The 17,004-nt window shown below is 38.7% G+C and overlaps 1 protein-coding gene across 1 annotated transcript in view; it reads left to right on the top strand.

The window, feature by feature from the left end:
• Positions 1 to 17,004, top strand: part of CSTF3 (cleavage stimulation factor subunit 3) — a 50,653-nt gene that overhangs the window by 27,795 nt on the left and 5,854 nt on the right. The window contains exons 4-16 of the mRNA XM_040559710.1: positions 5,740 to 5,772; positions 6,146 to 6,243; positions 7,690 to 7,756; positions 7,853 to 7,887; positions 7,995 to 8,121; positions 10,541 to 10,618; positions 10,823 to 10,985; positions 11,515 to 11,624; positions 12,070 to 12,186; positions 13,278 to 13,352; positions 14,653 to 14,796; positions 14,896 to 14,998; positions 16,801 to 16,870. Of these exons, the coding sequence (XP_040415644.1) occupies positions 5,740 to 5,772; positions 6,146 to 6,243; positions 7,690 to 7,756; positions 7,853 to 7,887; positions 7,995 to 8,121; positions 10,541 to 10,618; positions 10,823 to 10,985; positions 11,515 to 11,624; positions 12,070 to 12,186; positions 13,278 to 13,352; positions 14,653 to 14,796; positions 14,896 to 14,998; positions 16,801 to 16,870 (1,220 nt within the window). The remainder of the gene's footprint in view (positions 1 to 5,739; positions 5,773 to 6,145; positions 6,244 to 7,689; positions 7,757 to 7,852; positions 7,888 to 7,994; positions 8,122 to 10,540; positions 10,619 to 10,822; positions 10,986 to 11,514; positions 11,625 to 12,069; positions 12,187 to 13,277; positions 13,353 to 14,652; positions 14,797 to 14,895; positions 14,999 to 16,800; positions 16,871 to 17,004) is intronic.

The following is a 17,004-nucleotide window of genomic DNA, read 5'->3' as shown; positions in this document are numbered from 1 at the left end:
ACTTAAAGCATTACAGGCCTTGTTCATTGGCTTAAGCCACGTTCTTAATTATTGTAATGTTGATTTATTCTTAAATACTATGAGAAAATTCAAAGCATATCTAAATATAAAGACACATATGTGATAGCTTACGATAGTTCACTATTTTGGTAATCAAACACCTGCGATTCATAAAAGATGGTTGTGATCAGAAAACAGACTGCAAAATGGTGCTTTTTTGCTCTATATTGTAGCCATCTATATGGCAGCTGTGATGGTATCCTGTGAGGAGACAGGCTTTCAAAGGTTGATATATCTAGTAGAGACAACTTTTAAATTTTGATATGGTGCCATGGTTGTGGAAACTCTAGAAATAGTGTGTATAGTAGTAGATGAAGACACTTCAGGTAGAATAATTTTAAGGAGCTTTTAGAATTGCATTTTATGACAGACTTTCAAATTGAGGCACAACCATGTAAATGTGAGAAGTAACACCACTTAGGATGACTTGCAAAGTATTTTCATCCAATTACATTTTGAATAAATGAGTTTTTGCATACTCTGTGTACTATATCTCTTCTTTGCAGTCTTTACTAACAACAAGAAAAAAGCTGTATTTTCATAAGGAATATTAACACTCCAGATGAAAGTGCAGAAATACTGATTTTTTCAGTGCATATCTGATATAAATTGTAGCACAATTCTGCATTACAGAAATTACATCTGCAATTCTGTGCTGATGTTTTCTAATAAAGGAGGTTATTGGCTTAGCCTTGGAATACCTTGCAGAACTATGTGCTTTGTTCAGCTTACATAAAATAACTCTGATGTTATTATCTGGGAAGTTATAATCCAGCCTCCTTGGGTTAATGTCTCCATGTGAGTGTGGTGTTATCCCTGTGTGATTCTATATTTGTCCTGCTGACACGCTTACAGCATTTCACCTGCATTTCATGTACTTGGACAGAGCTGGGTTTGCCATTTGCAAGGGTAATTGCTATTATTTGACATGAAATTGTTTGTTGTGTGAAGTGTTCTCGCAGTTAGCCAAGAGATTTGCTCTTCCGCTGACTGGAAGTCTCAGCAAACAACAAAAGACAATGTGCGGAAGATTGAAGCATGTTATGCTCTCTTCATCCTTTCAGAGATTACATTTCCTTGAGGCACTCTGAGAAGTGTGAACTGCGGTAGTCCCAGCAGTAGTTACTCTGCAAATAAAGTGAGAACATCTCTCCAGCCAGCTCGAACCTGTATTTTGGAAACAGGTACAAAGGTACCTGATATAAAATACCTGAATGTATTTTTTTAATCCTACACTTTGATACTAGTAAAGACACTAATTGCATCCCATCAGGCTTGACAGTATGTAGAAGGTTAATTGAAAGGAAAAAATCCTGCCTTAACAATGAAGGTGTTTAAAAAAAAAAAAAAAAAAGATGAATGTGACAAACATGGATTTGGTTGTGTTAAATTTGGTGTAGTCTGATTTTCTCTCAAAATGGAACTTTTTAGTTATATAATAACCTGTCCTGTAACTGTGTGAATTAATATAGGTCTTTAACAGTGAAGTCCAGTTAATAAACAAAAGGAAGACTTCCAATATGTGCATGTATGCTCTGGTTGTAATTTTGTACACTGAAGCATAGGGTGTGTATGTGTTCATAAACCAAACAAACATTAAAGATGTTGCATACATGTTATTATTTATAATGAAACCAGATTTCAGGAAACAGTAGTTTTTAAAATAGCAGTCACTATGAAGGAAGTCCCCTGGAAGTTAATGCTGGTGCTGCTGTGGTGTTTTCTCCTCACCAGCTCCTGCTCTCTGCCAGCTGCACCCGGACTTTCTCTTCAGGCCACTCTTCCAAAAAAGTTGCTAAAGCCACGGGAGAACAGTGCCTGGGAGGTGGGTAAGGCAGAGAGCAAGAGTGTTTTCCTCACAGAGGTGGAGCAGCATTGGGTTCAGCTGGAGACCACGAGTAAGGGACATAAGATTTTATTATCAATTTTTATCACCTACTTGGAGAGAGGGTTGGGCTTTAGAAATAGCTGAGGCCTCTAGAAAATGAGTCATGGCAGAAGAAGCCATGCTGATCCTTAAGGAAAGGATTTGAAACAAAGTGAAGTGCAATGTAATTTATGGATTAAATTTTGCCCTTGAATGTTTATGAAGTTCATTATTGGGAAGTATGTAGTGTATTCTGGGGAGAAATTTTACCCTATTATTAAGAATTTGTCTTGTACAAAGCTGATACAGTGGTGACTTAAACTTCCTATTGGATCATCAAATTTAAAAAGACTTTCTCAGCAAATAGTTGGAATTTCTTACTGTTATAGGCAGAGGAAGGCAAACTCAGATGTGTTTTACCACAGGAGCACCTGATTATAGCCAGACTAGGTGATCTTTTTGTAGTCTTCAAGGATGGAAGGGGGATATTTTTATGGATAATAATTTTACCCTAGAATGTTGATATTCATAGGCTTATTCTGTAGTTGACAGACTCGTGCTAGTGACACTTCTGTATGTTCACCTTTGTGAGGGTATCACCTACCTTTTGGATTAAAATAATAATAGAGAGGAACAGAACATGTACACAGGCAGTGTTAGTAATCTGAGGACAATCTGTTGTAAAGATATATGGTTCCTTTTGTTCTGTTTTTACTAAAGAACAAAAATACAACATTCATGTCAATCCTTTAACGCTTGTCTGTATTTGATCGCTGCCTGTTCCTGTGTCTGTAGTAGAAAAAAACAAGAAAAGTAATAGAAAGATGTGGTAGTGGGTCCTGGAGGCAGCATGCCCTTTCTGGTGCTCCATTTGCCCCATCACTGAGGTGTCCCTGTGCCAGGGCAGCCAGGATGCTTGCTTGGGAGCCAAGAAATGCAAACAAATTCCAGCAGGAGAAATAGCTCCTCTTCCCTCTGGCTCTGGGGCTTGGTAAAAACTCCAGTGAGGGATGCCTAGCAAGCACTGGCAAGTGCTGCTTTTTTCTTTTCTTTTTCTCTTCTTTTCCTTTTTTTTTTTTTCAATCTGTCTTCAACCTCATAACTTCATTGGTACCAAGATTTCACTGACAATTAGATGTTGAAAATGGGTAACAAATACATAACACTGGCGTAAGTCCAAAAAGTCCAAGTGTGGACAGCAGCTTTTCTTGTATTTAGTAATTCATGTAGAAAATACTTTGTTCTTTGAGTTACAACACACGCAAATAAAGAATATTAATTTTTCTTAGCAAAAATATCTTAATTTTAAAGGTCTTGAGGTGCAAATCAGTTCATTGGAAGCACATGTAACCTAATTGGTCTTCCTCATGCTTTGTTTTTTGGTGGTGTTCAGTGACAGTGCTGCCACACACTAATAAAATCGCTTTGGTAAACAATTGAGTGGAATTGCTCCGCACTTACCTGATGTCATAAAATTACTGAGATCAGTCTGGGTCATTTATATGGGGTAGTGGTGGTTGGTGGGCTATTGGCTGATAAAGGCAGGGAGATAAACAGGCAGGCAGCATCCTCACCTTGCCAGCTGCAGCTGGGAGTTCTCCCTGGCGGAGTAACTCGCAGCAGGCATGCAAAACTTTTTTTGCAGGGCTAGACTGAAGGGTAGGCTGTTTTGTCCTGCATATCTACGGCTTTTTAATTTGAGCATGTACAATTTCTTTTCACCTTCCGTGCCTTTGTCAGTGACAAAGCCACGGAGTAATTTTCATTAAAAAATCAATTTATTCCTTTTACTGGGGACTTGCTCCTTAAAAAAAAAAAAAGTTTCTGCTCTCCCTATTGAAGATTTTGATTGAGTAAAAGAAGGGGGAAAACGTGCAGGCAGCTTCGCACTGTACTAGGCATGCAAAACAAAATTTGTTCTTTTCCATTATGTGGCCAAAGACAAAAGGAGTATGCAGGGGGTGGGACACGCTGATGAGAGCTCTTGCTCCTTACTGAGAGCTGAATCCTTTTTGTCATATTCTAAGAGATGCTGAAGAACCTGAAATGCTACTGTAACTTAAAAATGGATGAAGGGAAAATGGGAGGTGTCTTTTTTTTTGACTTTGCAATGGAGGAGAAATTTAAAATATAAGCAGTTGTTTTCCTTCAACTGAAAATAGGGTGGGATCTGACTCCTTCACTTGTGTTCACAAAAGTCTTCTGCCTAAACAGCTATAAAAGTACTGTAACTGCTGTTTAGAGATTGAAATGCTGTGCTGCTCTCACTAGAAGCTGCGAGGAAGCAGAAATAAGATACGTGCCCGTCCGTTCACCTGACTCGTTTGAGCCGTGTTATTGCAGAGCGCTGTCGTTTCTGCAGTCGGTCATTCCTATGGGCAGCTATCTCCTAACCGAGTAGTTTGCAGAGAAAAAAAAAAAGTGTGAAAGCTCTGTGAAAGCTGTGTGTTCAGTATATGAAGTAACTAGGCCTAACTCCTGCGAAACAGGGTTTTGTCAGATCACTCAAACCTGGGCAGGGTGCTGCTCCAGTTTGGAAGAGCTGCTAGCACAAGGTTCTAGTTTGCAGTGCGTGCCTATAACATCTGCCTGCAAAATTCACTTGAATTCCTGCATTTTTAATTGCTCTGGTTGATGAGAGAGAGAAATTGGGATCCTGTTTTAGAGGGGCCTGGAGGCCGGGGTGTCGGCGAGAGCCGAGAAGCTGAGGAAAGGGAGCCAAGAAGGATCATGGTACAGTGAAGGTTGACCGTAGGCCTCCTGCAGAGTAGTCATGTTTTCCTAAGGCTCCCATTAAAAATTCTCTTAGGCTTTAAAAAGAGAACAATGTAAAATGATGTAATTACTAGGTTAATCCCCCTGTGCTGCCTGGGGAGAAGAAGAGGCTGTCCGAGCCTCTCGCGGCCCTCTTGCTTCCCACTGAAGTAACAGCTGTGAATCCCCTCAACAAAGGGCAATGAGATTTAAATGGGGGTTTTGATACTTAAAAAAGTGCAGTGCAACATAGCAAATTTCATTAAAGGATGTTTATTTCTAAACAGATACGCGTTTCTAGAGGCTTTTCAGATTCTCCTTATCTCTTCAGGGTGCCCAGTACATTAGCATAACTTGAGCTACTAAGCACGTGAAGAGCATTGTCAGTCAGCTTCTACGTCTTGTGCTTTTCTGTGTCCTGTGTGAAAGGAAGCCTGTTCTGTAGAGGCTGAGTTTTCACCCGTGACCCTGCAGTGCTGTCTGAATGACATGAGTGCTGCGGCGCCAGCCAGTTTGGTGTCTTGTGGAGGGCAGCACCAGGGCTAGGGGGGGCACGTGTTGAAAAAGAGGTTCTCCAGGTTATTCTCTTATTCAGCGTCAGCCTGTTAAGTCAAAGCTTACTTTGAGAAATAAATGTCAAAATATAAAGCATGATAAAAGAAACATGTTACATGTTTGTAAATGTGGTATTTTGGGTTTACTGAATCCTGATGTGGAGACTTTGGTACCTAAGTCAATAGATATGCACTTAAGACAACGAAGTTCCTCAGAATAAGAGGAAAGTGTGGGTATCCAAACCAGACTATAGGAAAGTAACTTTGTCTACTGAGACTGCATTTTTGGCCCTAATGGAAGTAAAAAAATAAAAATATGAAAATTTTGAAAAAGCTAAGCTAGGTATAGTTTTTATATGTTTAATTGTATCTTTGCAGCATTATGTGAAGTTGGAATGTAGTTAGTTTAGGAAGCCAGACTGGAATGTTTAATACTGTATGCAAAATATATTCCTACTATTCTAAAATAGTTTAAGTGATTTGTTCTTTTCTGCTTCCCTGTAGATTAAAGCAAAAAATTATGACAAAGTGGAAAAGGTGAGTCCTATCAATATACGCGATATATATCTATAGCAAGAAAAAAAAATCTTCTGATTCGACTGAGATTGAAAATAACTGTGGCTGTCTTTGAATGAGCTATTCAAAAACACAGGAAATATCACTAAAGTAGATTTTGTTGTTGCTACCAAACTAATCAGTGAAGTGAGCGGAGGAATTTCTCTGTTTAATTCTTTCCAATTTCCTTGCATAGCATGAAGGTATTTTTGTCAAAAAAATGAGTAATTTATTCTTTCTTATAAATTTTAGTCATAATTATCAAAATTATTTTATTTCATACTGTATAGCATTAAAAGTAGAAACTTAATTCTGTATTGGAATCCTGATCACATCTTCTTGATGTATTAAACAGTTATTTCAGCGATGCCTTATGAAGGTTTTACACATTGATTTATGGAAATGTTACCTTTCCTATGTACGAGAAACCAAGGGGAAGCTACCTAGCTACAAGTAAGTTAACAGAGTTACTCTGAATTATTCTAGTTTTATAATGACTCTCCTCTTGATTTTTGACTAAGGGGTGGGGAAGAACATGAGTCTCACACCTGCTTGGGAACCTTGTAGCAGAGTGGTTTTGGGGTGGTGGTGGTAATAATATATAATTTGCATTTTGCAAGCATTTTCTTTAAAGTTTCTGTAATTAAGCTTGCTGGGTAAAATTTCTTCCTCCATCTGGGTCCATATGTAGAGGTGGGACAGCAGCGGGGGACCATCTGGAGCACCCATGCTGTTTCCCTGCAAATGAGATTGGTGTTTAAGCTAATCTGAAATATGCTTCCTTCTCAGACAGGTCTTTTGCTATTCTCCCCCTTAGTGCCCTGTTTAGTCTCCACAAAATTCAAAATCAATTCCAGTTGAGGTACTATTTTTGAGTAGTTAATAGTAAATCAGTAATTAGAATAAGTTTGGGAAGGCCTACTAAGCATAAAAAATCAGGGTGTCAACATCTTTGGGGCATGCTAGTTTTCATCTCTTTTCACTTACTAGATTTTGCTTGTGTATAGTCCTGTGGACTGAGTTCAGTCCTCCTTCTTCCTGCTTGAAATTTCAAAAATAGTCCTTCAGCATCTACAAACTGTTTCTTTCCCAACCCATCATAATTTCTGTGTACTTCAACCATTAAGACAGTCACTGATGCATACATGAAAAAATGCAGATTTTTTATTTTTAAATACTGTTTTCAAAAAATTTCTAAAAGTATTTTCCTCTTCCCATCCGTTATCTTTCTGTCATTTAACTTTACTCTATTTTTTTCCCTTTAACGTGGACAAAAAAGTAGTGAGGTAGTGAAAAACTTCTAAGGAAAGGAAACTGGGAGAAAAGTGGGACAGTGTAAAAGCTATTTTCATTGAAAATTGAGCAAGTAGAAAAATTCTGTGAACATTTTTAAAAATGTGAATCACTTTTTTTTTTTTTTGGGGGGGGGGGTAGATTATATGAAAGATTTTGGCCATTTTCCACACAGTGGAATTACTCCTAATTTTCCCATCCTTTCTATGTTCTTAGAGAGTTACAAGGTTCAAGAATTTCTGAGAGAAAAAGGAAACAACAGGTTGTCTGTAAGGAACATTTAGAGAGCATTTGGTTTCTATCTTTTCAACTTAGAGTGCACTTCATATGCATGGATTTCCACATACTTGAGGAAGGGGGTTCTTGGGAGTGATTAGTATACAATATTGCCACCAATAAATGTAAACAATTTTCTCTTAAAAATAAACCTAAATTCAGAATTTAAAGATATCCAAATGCTAATTTTTTACTCTCAACTATTGGATGATACTTTTCATTCCTCAAGGTATATTGAATTTGCTGCACAAAAAAATGCTCTTAAATAAAGATTTTTCTAAAATACTAAAGAGTTGCTCTATGGTCTTTGTGGTTTGTTCTTTTCCTCAGAGAAAAAATGGCTCAGGCATATGATTTTGCTCTGGATAAGATTGGCATGGAAATCATGTCATACCAGGTATGTTTTTTCTATGAAAACACATTTAATTTCTAACTTTATATCAAGTACAATTAAACATTAATTTCATTATATTTAATATTTTTTCTTGCATAGATCTGGGTGGATTACATCAATTTTTTGAAGGGCGTGTAAGTACCTTAAAAGAATTTATTTTAAGTTCAGTTAAAGTAATGTTGATATTTGTACTGGTGATGGTCTGTAACAGCTGACATTGATCTCTCTCCCCACTATTTAGAGAAGCAGTAGGATCTTATGCTGAAAACCAGAGGATAACAGCTGTCCGTAGGGTTTACCAGCGTGGGTGTGTGAATCCAATGATTAACATAGAACAGCTCTGGAGAGATTATAACAAATACGAAGAGGTAATCAAAAACATTAAATCTGCTTGTGACATTAAAAAAAATAATCTTATAATCAAATATAGTGCTCAAATTGCATCCACTAAATAATTACATATAAAAGAGATGACTGGCAGTGTAAAAAACATTTTGTGTGTGCTATGTACCAAAACACCTGTAGCAAAACTGTACAGGTACCTGATTGATCATTTTTTAAAATTATTTTAAAGATTTTGTAGCATGCATTTAACTGTCCTATTCCCCAGTTGGCCCATCTGAATTGCTAGTGAATTAGAAATCACTGTTACCAATGGCAGAGAATATATTCAATGAAAGCTGGGGCAGATCGGTTGGCAATGGGGGCTTGCTATCGCAAGGAGGCATTTCCCTCGTTCCAGTTGAACAGGGTAAAATGGCATTCAGCTGTGATGGTTTGGATTTCCTCCATAGTATTAAGTCACATGTTCTCAAGAACTTTTAAAATGCTCCCCACCATCCTTCACCTGAAGCCATTACAGCATCAATTCAGGTGAGTCTGCTGCCACACTGTCTTCAGCAAGCACAACCTCAACTCATTGACCCTGCAAGCTGATCTGTAGCTGCACCTCTGTAGTGTACTTGTAAACGCTTTTGGTAGCAGCCTGTTAACCTACCCCACTCACCACAGGTAAGAATGCAGAACCGAGAATAAATGCCTTGGTGCTCAGCACCCTCGAGCAGACACCTTGGTATGGCACGCTCCCTCATCCCGCATGTTGCACCCAGCAGTGCCTATGCTGGCAGGCGATGGGTCAGCTGTGCATTGTGCAGGGAAGAAGGGACAGTTTCTCTTCCCTTGTTTCTGACCGTGCCAGTTGTAGGGTTGCTGACCTCAGACATTAGACACCACTTAGCCAGCAGGAGCGCTTCCTGGCACCCGCAGCCAGCAGTGTGTCCCGCCATAGCTCATCACCAGCTTGGTCCTCAGCGGTACTGCAGCTGGCTCTCTTACCACCAGGGAGGGTACCAAATGACATGCCTTCTCCATAGGAAAATCCGGTGCTGCTGCCAGAAACTTCCCTGTAAACCTCTCCCACACAGTAAATGAAAGCTATCACTGCTTGTTTCTACTGGTTTCATCAATACATAGGGAGCCTGTCAAGATGATAGCTGAAACCTGGCCTACATTTGTTCTGTATCTTCTAGTTGAGGCTGCTTGGTTGGCATCTGTCACGCAAAACAACATCTCAGGCGAGGGCTGGTGGCTGCTGGGACATGGGTCTCTGCAGCTCCTGTTCAGCTTGCAGACCATCCTGGTGCGGAGTAAGACAGTGCTGGGCACCAGGGCTCTTAGGGGGAAACCTCATGTGTAGATCTTGGTACAAAAGGCCACTGGGTATTTGCTGCAAGTGAAATACTCGTGGGTAAAACACTCTCCAGCTTCCCTTCAGCTCAGTCAGTAGTTACTGGGTAGCAGTATCTGCCTGTCAGCTGCCAGCACCATTAGTTAACTAAGGGGCTAAGTGGGGCATTGCTGGGTTTATATTCTAACTGGCCCAGATAGCTCGGCGAGGGTCCAGATGGGGCCTTTCTCTTGCTCCTGCCACAAGGGATCAGTCCCCAGCTCAAATGCCAGCTTGGAACAGGACTCAACACTGCTCACGTTGCTCAAAATCCTGGCAAGTCACTTCAGCAAAACCCACCCTGACTTTTGTGAGCACAAGAGTGGTTGCTTATCCTGCCACCAGAGCTGCTCCTTGAGGTTTGGTTAGTGCCTGGGAGCCCGCTGCCTGGCCTGTGTTCCTGGCATCGAGTTGTGAGCTCTGCCTTGGGCTGGATCCCTCCTGCTCTGGAGGGCTCTGAGCGCACACGGGTCCTGCCCCGTGTCCTTCTCTGGGGTGCTTGGAGCTGGCAAAGGTACGCATATGGCCATCCCTTGCTTCAGGAACAGAGAGGAAAAGGCAGAGCAGTGAGCTTTGACTTCAGTCTCTGTTATTGCTTGTCAATGAAACCTGAATTGCTCCTATGCTGTCCTTGTGTTCACCCAGTGAAGAGCAGGCAGCAGCAAGGCAGGGAACTGTGACTCTACCTGGGCATTGACCATGATTTTAAAAAAAAACTGATTTAAAGATCCATTCTTTCCTCTGCTTTCTCCCCCATCAGTTTTATGTAAAGCTCATTGCATCTTGAAAGCTGTAAGTGATAAGATTAAAAATATACTGAGATGTTTTAGGTCATCTGATTTTTTGTATTGAATGTGTTCCTTCGCAAATACATTCTTGCCCCTTTGTGATATGTTTGTGAAGAAATATCCAGAACCTTTTGAGATCAGTATTTTAAAATAGCTTTGACCTTCATGCTCCCTTTTGCATCCTCTTTCAAGCTATTTTCTGAATAAATTGAGATTCAGGAATTCCACATTGAAATTGCATACTCCCAATTCCTTTTTTTCACCCTTTTCCAGGGAATCAATATTCACTTAGCTAAGAAGATGATTGAAGACAGGAGTAGAGATTATATGAACGCACGACGTGTAGCAAAGGTACAAACTTCTGTTTACTTTTCTTTGTTCTATTTAATTCTACAAACTAGCTCTAAATTTGGTTCTTATTTTAAAACAAAATGTGTGTTAGATTAATAAGGTAGGTACGCTGAAATATTTGTATCAGTTTCATAAAAAATAAACTAAGTTTTTTAGTTTTTTGTAGGTTTAAATCTGGTGTTCAAAACATTGTTTCTGTTTCAGGAATATGAGACAGTTATGAAAGGCCTGGACCGCAACGCTCCTTCTGTCCCCCCACAAAATACCCCACAAGAGGCTCAGCAGGTAGACATGTGGAAGAAATACATCCAGTGGGAAAAGAGCAACCCACTACGCACAGAAGATCAAACTCTCATAACAAAAAGAGGTAATTAGATACTGCTCTGGGCTGTGTAGAATTGTATTTCTTAGCTCAATGAATGGCTTCCAGTGTAGATAATAATGTGTTTTAATGTTCATGGATGGTGCTTTAGCAGAAATCAGTCAAGATTTTTTTCTTGCCTGTCTTGAACTGTGTGGGTGTGATTTTTAAACAATGTTTAGTTTTTACTCAAGTCAATCTGAAAGCAATCCATGGATTTGGGGTACAGTGCTATAGTCGTATGCCACTGATCTCATTAGAGGTCACAAAATGGTGGATCACAGCCTAACATTATGGCTGATGTTCTTGGATGATTTCTGTTTCCTCCTCTGTGGATGAGGCAGGGTTTAGCTGCTGGTTAGGATTCATGAAGTTCCAGATGATATAAAAGAGCTGCAATTGTGATTGTTCTATTCAAAGCCCATTAGTGTTAATGGTGTTTTATTTATTCACTGTTTTCTGTATTTCATTGTGCAAGGTAGAACTATTTCTGCAGTAATATACAAGGAATATTTCTTACATTTTTTCCTCCTAGTTATGTTTGCCTATGAGCAATGCCTTTTGGTTCTGGGACATCACCCAGATATCTGGTATGAAGCTGCACAGTATCTTGAGCAATCTAGTAAGCTGCTAGCTGAAAAAGGGGTAAGGAGATTGCTGTTAGTTTTCTTTCTCATTTAATTGCTGTAATGCAGTCTACTGTTGTTAATTTTTCCTCAAATACTTAAGAACCAAGGGGGGAGCAAAAAGTCTCAAACATCTTTGTCTCAAACACTTGTGTCATGTTCAGAATTTTAAATTTGGGGCTCAATTACTAAATTTTATTTATTTATTTATTTATTTTGCATCTGGGATAATAACATTTATTAAAAAAACTATTTTCCTGTTGGCCAGATTTAGGTTTGGGTTTATTTTGTTGTGGTTTATTTTTTTTGGCTGTAGTAATTTCTCAAGTACTGAGGAGATGAGTATCTTTTTATTGGAGCATTGTATGGGCACTCAGTGGAATTTTTCATGCAGAGAAGATATTACATAGATGGGCCTTCACTGTCACAAGTGTTGAACAATTATCATATTTATTTTATAACAGGACATGAACAATGCCAAACTTTTCAGTGATGAGGCTGCTAATATTTATGAAAGAGCGATCAGCACTTTACTAAAGAAGAATATGCTTCTTTATTTTGCATACGCAGATTATGAAGAGGTGAGCCAAAACAGTGATGTACTGATATTAAAACACAAAGACATCTCTCTTCAATAATGTCATTTATTTGAAGCATACTGAATACACAGACTCTCTGTACAATTACTTTGCTGATTTTTTCTAGCTTTAACCTTATTCAGTATTTCTGAGACTGAGCTGACAAAAGGGGGAGAGACAGCCTGAAGTATTAGTTATAATTCTTTTGAAAATCTAATGCCTTTCCACTTAAATATTAACTATTTTTCAAACGACTGTGAAGTTGAAAGACTGATCAATTTACATTTACTGGAACATCAGCTTCTTCATTTTTAAAATGGAGGAAAAGAACACCTTTCCTGTCCAATTTTGGGGGATTTTATGTTTGTGTTTCCATGGCTACCACTGTATCACACAGACTTGATGAGTAATGCCCCAGCAAGGGTTGTTTTTGCACATGAACCATCAGAAATGAGGACAATTTCCCACTGATCATATGAGGACTATAGAATCCTCTGTAGGATGTATTTTGCCCATTTACTGTAACATGAAAGTCTTTGCAGGAAGATCCTGAGGACAAAAGCCAACAAATCTTTGCACTTAAAAGAAAAATCCTTGGCTTTCAGTGCAGCCTCTTGTATCCTAAACATACTGGCTATTAAAGTTTTTAAAGGTTGCACCATGCAGCTTGGAGGGCTGCAGCTGGCAGTGAACAGAATGGATTACTTGAAATGTGTAGGTTTTAGAGTGAAGGTGGTCTTCCTAGCTGCTCTGCAAGTTACCTTTAGTTGAAGATGAAGGAAACAGTCTTCAAATCCCAAACACCTAAAATGTCAGTTCTGTTGCAGTACTACAAAATTAGAAAAAGACAACAGAGACTTTAGGAAAGCATGTATGTAGTAAGCACTAGTAAAAACAGAATGTGGAAAGTAAAGAAATGACTGCACAAGACAAAAAAATGCATCAGTTTAAAATGATTGACATACGTAGTGTCCAACTGAGGAAAAAAAGAAACAAAAATTTTATTTTTTTTCTTCAGATTGATTTTTGCATTCTCACAGGTGGTTTTTAATGGTATTACCAAGCATTCTCTATTTCCTTTTTATTTACTTTAGAGTCGAATGAAGTATGAGAAAGTACACAGCATATATAATCGACTCTTGGCTATTGAAGATATTGATCCCACTCTGGTAAGATGATCTTTAGTATTGAGTTTTTCCACATTTGCATAGACAGTCACCTGAGTACACTCAGAGAATGGGGAAGTACTTATATGAGTTTATTGGGTCACAAGGATGATTGAGCAGGTGGAGTACTGAGATGACAGAATTAGATTAAAATTTCAGCAGGGTTGATAATTAGAGGCTTTAATCCATTCAGACACTAAGTCACGTGCATATTTCTCCTCTGTGTCTTTTGGAGAACCTCTTAAAACAAGTTATGAAGATGTCAGATGTTAAAGATTTTATGAAGCATCTCATAAGAATTGGTGTATGTGTTGTTGGCCCAACTAAAATTTCACTTTGCTTCTCCTTAACTGATTAAAAGCACATTGCTTTTGCCCATTGCCCTCCCTAAAGTAATAAATATCTTTCTGTGTATGTGTAGTTTGCAAATAAATTTGTAATGCACCATATAAGTATCAAAGTTTATTGCTGTACATCTACTTATGTAGTAAACAGCATGGTTCATAGTGCCAGCTGTGCTAGTACTGAACAAATGGTGTGAGAACGTAACCTGCCCTCAAAAAGTGACGTGGTTTATAGACATGACAAAGCATGAGAAGGAAGAAGAAGGTCTGAGGTCTAAAATTAAACAGGTCATTGTCAGAGGAAAGGTATCAATTTACTGACATGTTTATTCATTAAGCTCAGAATCACAATGCTTTCCTAACACACATTTTCTGAGAAAGCACATACCAGTTCCTCCCATTTGAGGAATGCTGTTATTTGTGATCTAATTCTGAGTGGAAGAATATTAAATTCCAAAGAAATGCAAATCACAAATTGGCCAATGAATTAAATAGCACATTCATTATTTTTTGAGTAGGTATAAATACTTGCAGATAAAATGATTTGTGGTTTGGATCCCATAATATACAGTAAAATACTTCAATGGTCTTTTTGCCTACTCTTTAACCTTATAATGTCTCAGCTTTATTGGAATATTGTCATTTTTGTAAGTCCTTAATTTTCTGAAGTTAGATTTATCCACTTACCCTACCTTGAAAAATATGTTTATTAACTATTGCTGTTTCAGGGGATTGATCTTAGGTATTTTCCATTTTTAAACCAAGTATATAAAAAGCTTTACCTCAGTATTTATAGCATTGTGACACAGAGGCATAACACAATCTTGTTTGTTTATATTGTGGCTTCTTAGCTGTATTTTGTGAGTACGGATTATTCCAGATAGAGCCAAAAAGTCATTATGTCTTAGTGTTCTTTCTTTGTTAGCACTGATACTATATAATATTAACATGTATCTTAGGTTTATATCCAATATATGAAATTTGCAAGGCGAGCAGAAGGCATAAAATCTGGAAGAATGATATTTAAGAAAGCAAGAGAAGATGCCCGAACCCGCCACCATGTCTATGTTACAGCAGCTTTAATGGAGTATTATTGTAGTAAGGTAATTCTGGCTGCTCCGTTTGGTACTCAAAAATTGTGGGAGGGTGTGCATCTCACTGAAGTTAATAAGCTTTTTTTTTTTTTTTTTTAATGTTTGCAGGATAAGTCTGTGGCCTTTAAGATTTTTGAGCTGGGGCTGAAGAAATACGGGGACATTCCAGAATATGTACTGGCATATATTGACTACCTGTCTCACCTTAACGGTAAGCTTTAAATGTTGAGACAACTAATGAAGCATTAATCTGCCTTCTGTGAGTTTGGGTCCAGGCTGAGTTCTTTGTATTTTACTTTTAATTCTTCATGAAGAGCAATAAAACCTCTTCATAAAACTCAGCAGTTAATTTGAAAAAAACTGCTGTTCTGTCCGCATTGAAGTTCCAGAAGTGTATTGACATTAGATCTTGTTGCTACTTAATAGGAAAGTGAACTTTCCAAATTGGTAACTCATTTGCAGTGCAGCATTTCTAAGGCACCTGTTGTGAATAATGGGAAATATGCTGAGAAACTTTAATCCGGGCAAAAAGATCTGTGAGGGGTTGAAGTTGGCATGAGAGGAGTGATGGATGAGTTGTTCCATGCTAGAATTAGTTGAAACTCGTTCTTCCCACATAGGTGAGAAGAGTAAGATAGAAAAGCAGCTTTGTGGACTAGCTCGAGACCATCCTGCAGGAGAGCTGAGGAAGCAGGACATGGGCAGGGGGCCCTGGGGCTGCGGAGCCCTGGGGAAGGCAGTGGGGGCAGGTGCCTGCCTGGGGCTTGCTGATGCAGGGGTTCATAGCGATGTTGGCAGAGACCTGGGCTGCTGTGGGGAGCAGGGGCTGACTGAGACCGTTGTGTGGAACTGTTGCAGTACATGTTTTGTGGGGAGCTCGGAAGGGAGAAATTAAAAGAGGCAAGAAGCATTTGTCCTTGGGCTCTTCCTCTGCTGACTCGCGTCTGCCAGATACCTCTGAGATATTCAGATTTCTTCTGGTGTTTCTTCAAGTATTCAGTACCTTACCTCAGTATTTGTGGTATAACAACGAATAGGGGTAACACAAGCCCTTTTGGTTTTTAGTATGAATTGCTAGCTGAATTTGTGAGAAAGCCTCCATGTGGCTGGGGTGAGTGGTGGCTGCGGGCAGCTCTACTTCTGAACCTTTGAGGACATTTTGTAGGCATCAGGCACGTGAGTTTCTCCTGGCAGACTACAGTACTGTACCTTTCTTGCAGGCTCTGAAAGGTTGAATAGATGTAGAGCTTTGTTCTTCTGTCAGTTTTAAGCATAAAATTTTTTTTCAAGTCAGGATATATTTAAAGTTGCAAGAAATTATTGTAGGTCTACATGAACATATGAAATGCCTTTCCATAGATCACCGTCACAAAAATTTTCTCAAAACTCATGAGTGTATTGCTCTCTCTTAGCAACCTGGCAGGCTTTACTGAAGGGAAAAAAAAAAAAAAAGGGATCATGGAAGTTCAGTAAATGTAAGATACGGTAAAATATTTAGTAAGTGAGGACAGAGCCTAGTAGTTTTAAAAAACAAACCAACCAACCATTCCTTTCCTCCAGTTGGCAACATACAAAGGCTAACTGCTAACTGGGAACCAGGTCTAATAATTTTTGGAGGGCTTCTGAGGAACATACAACAGAGAATTACATTGACTGAAGAGCCCAATTAAAAAAATATTGAGATGTGCCATTGTGATAATTAAGAAAAACTGAAAATAAAACAGAGATCCTGAAGTTATGTCAAATAATAGCTGTGCCATTATAAAGAACCTGTATTAGGATTGGTTTGTTGCTACAATAAAATGAGATTTGCAGATAACAAATTCACAGTAGAATTTGACATTGTTAAAGTTTTATGTAGGTGTTCGGATTTTTTTCTCCTTACTGAAAATCAGATCAAGGTATCAGAATGTCAGCCTTTTATTTAATTCAGTGTACGTGTTGAAATGATTTTAAATTGTCTCTAATATATTTTACTCAGTGTGACTTTTTTTTTTCTTTCTGTTTTTAAAGAGGACAATAATACAAGAGTTTTGTTTGAACGTGTTTTAACTTCAGGGAGCCTCCCACCTGAGAAATCTGGGTATGTATGTCTGCAAAAGCAGTTTCACTACACTAAAAAAGATACGTAACCCCTTTCAGCTACAAAGATCATAAAGAAATAGAAAATATGAGCAGGACAAAGTTAGCTGAAGACGTTCCGTCCCCTGTCAATGT

The sequence above is a fragment of the Cygnus olor genome, chromosome 5 (assembly GCF_009769625.2).
Source record: "Cygnus olor isolate bCygOlo1 chromosome 5, bCygOlo1.pri.v2, whole genome shotgun sequence".
Taxonomy (NCBI): Eukaryota; Metazoa; Chordata; class Aves; order Anseriformes; family Anatidae; genus Cygnus; species Cygnus olor.
This window is presented reverse-complemented; position numbering and strand designations above follow the sequence as displayed.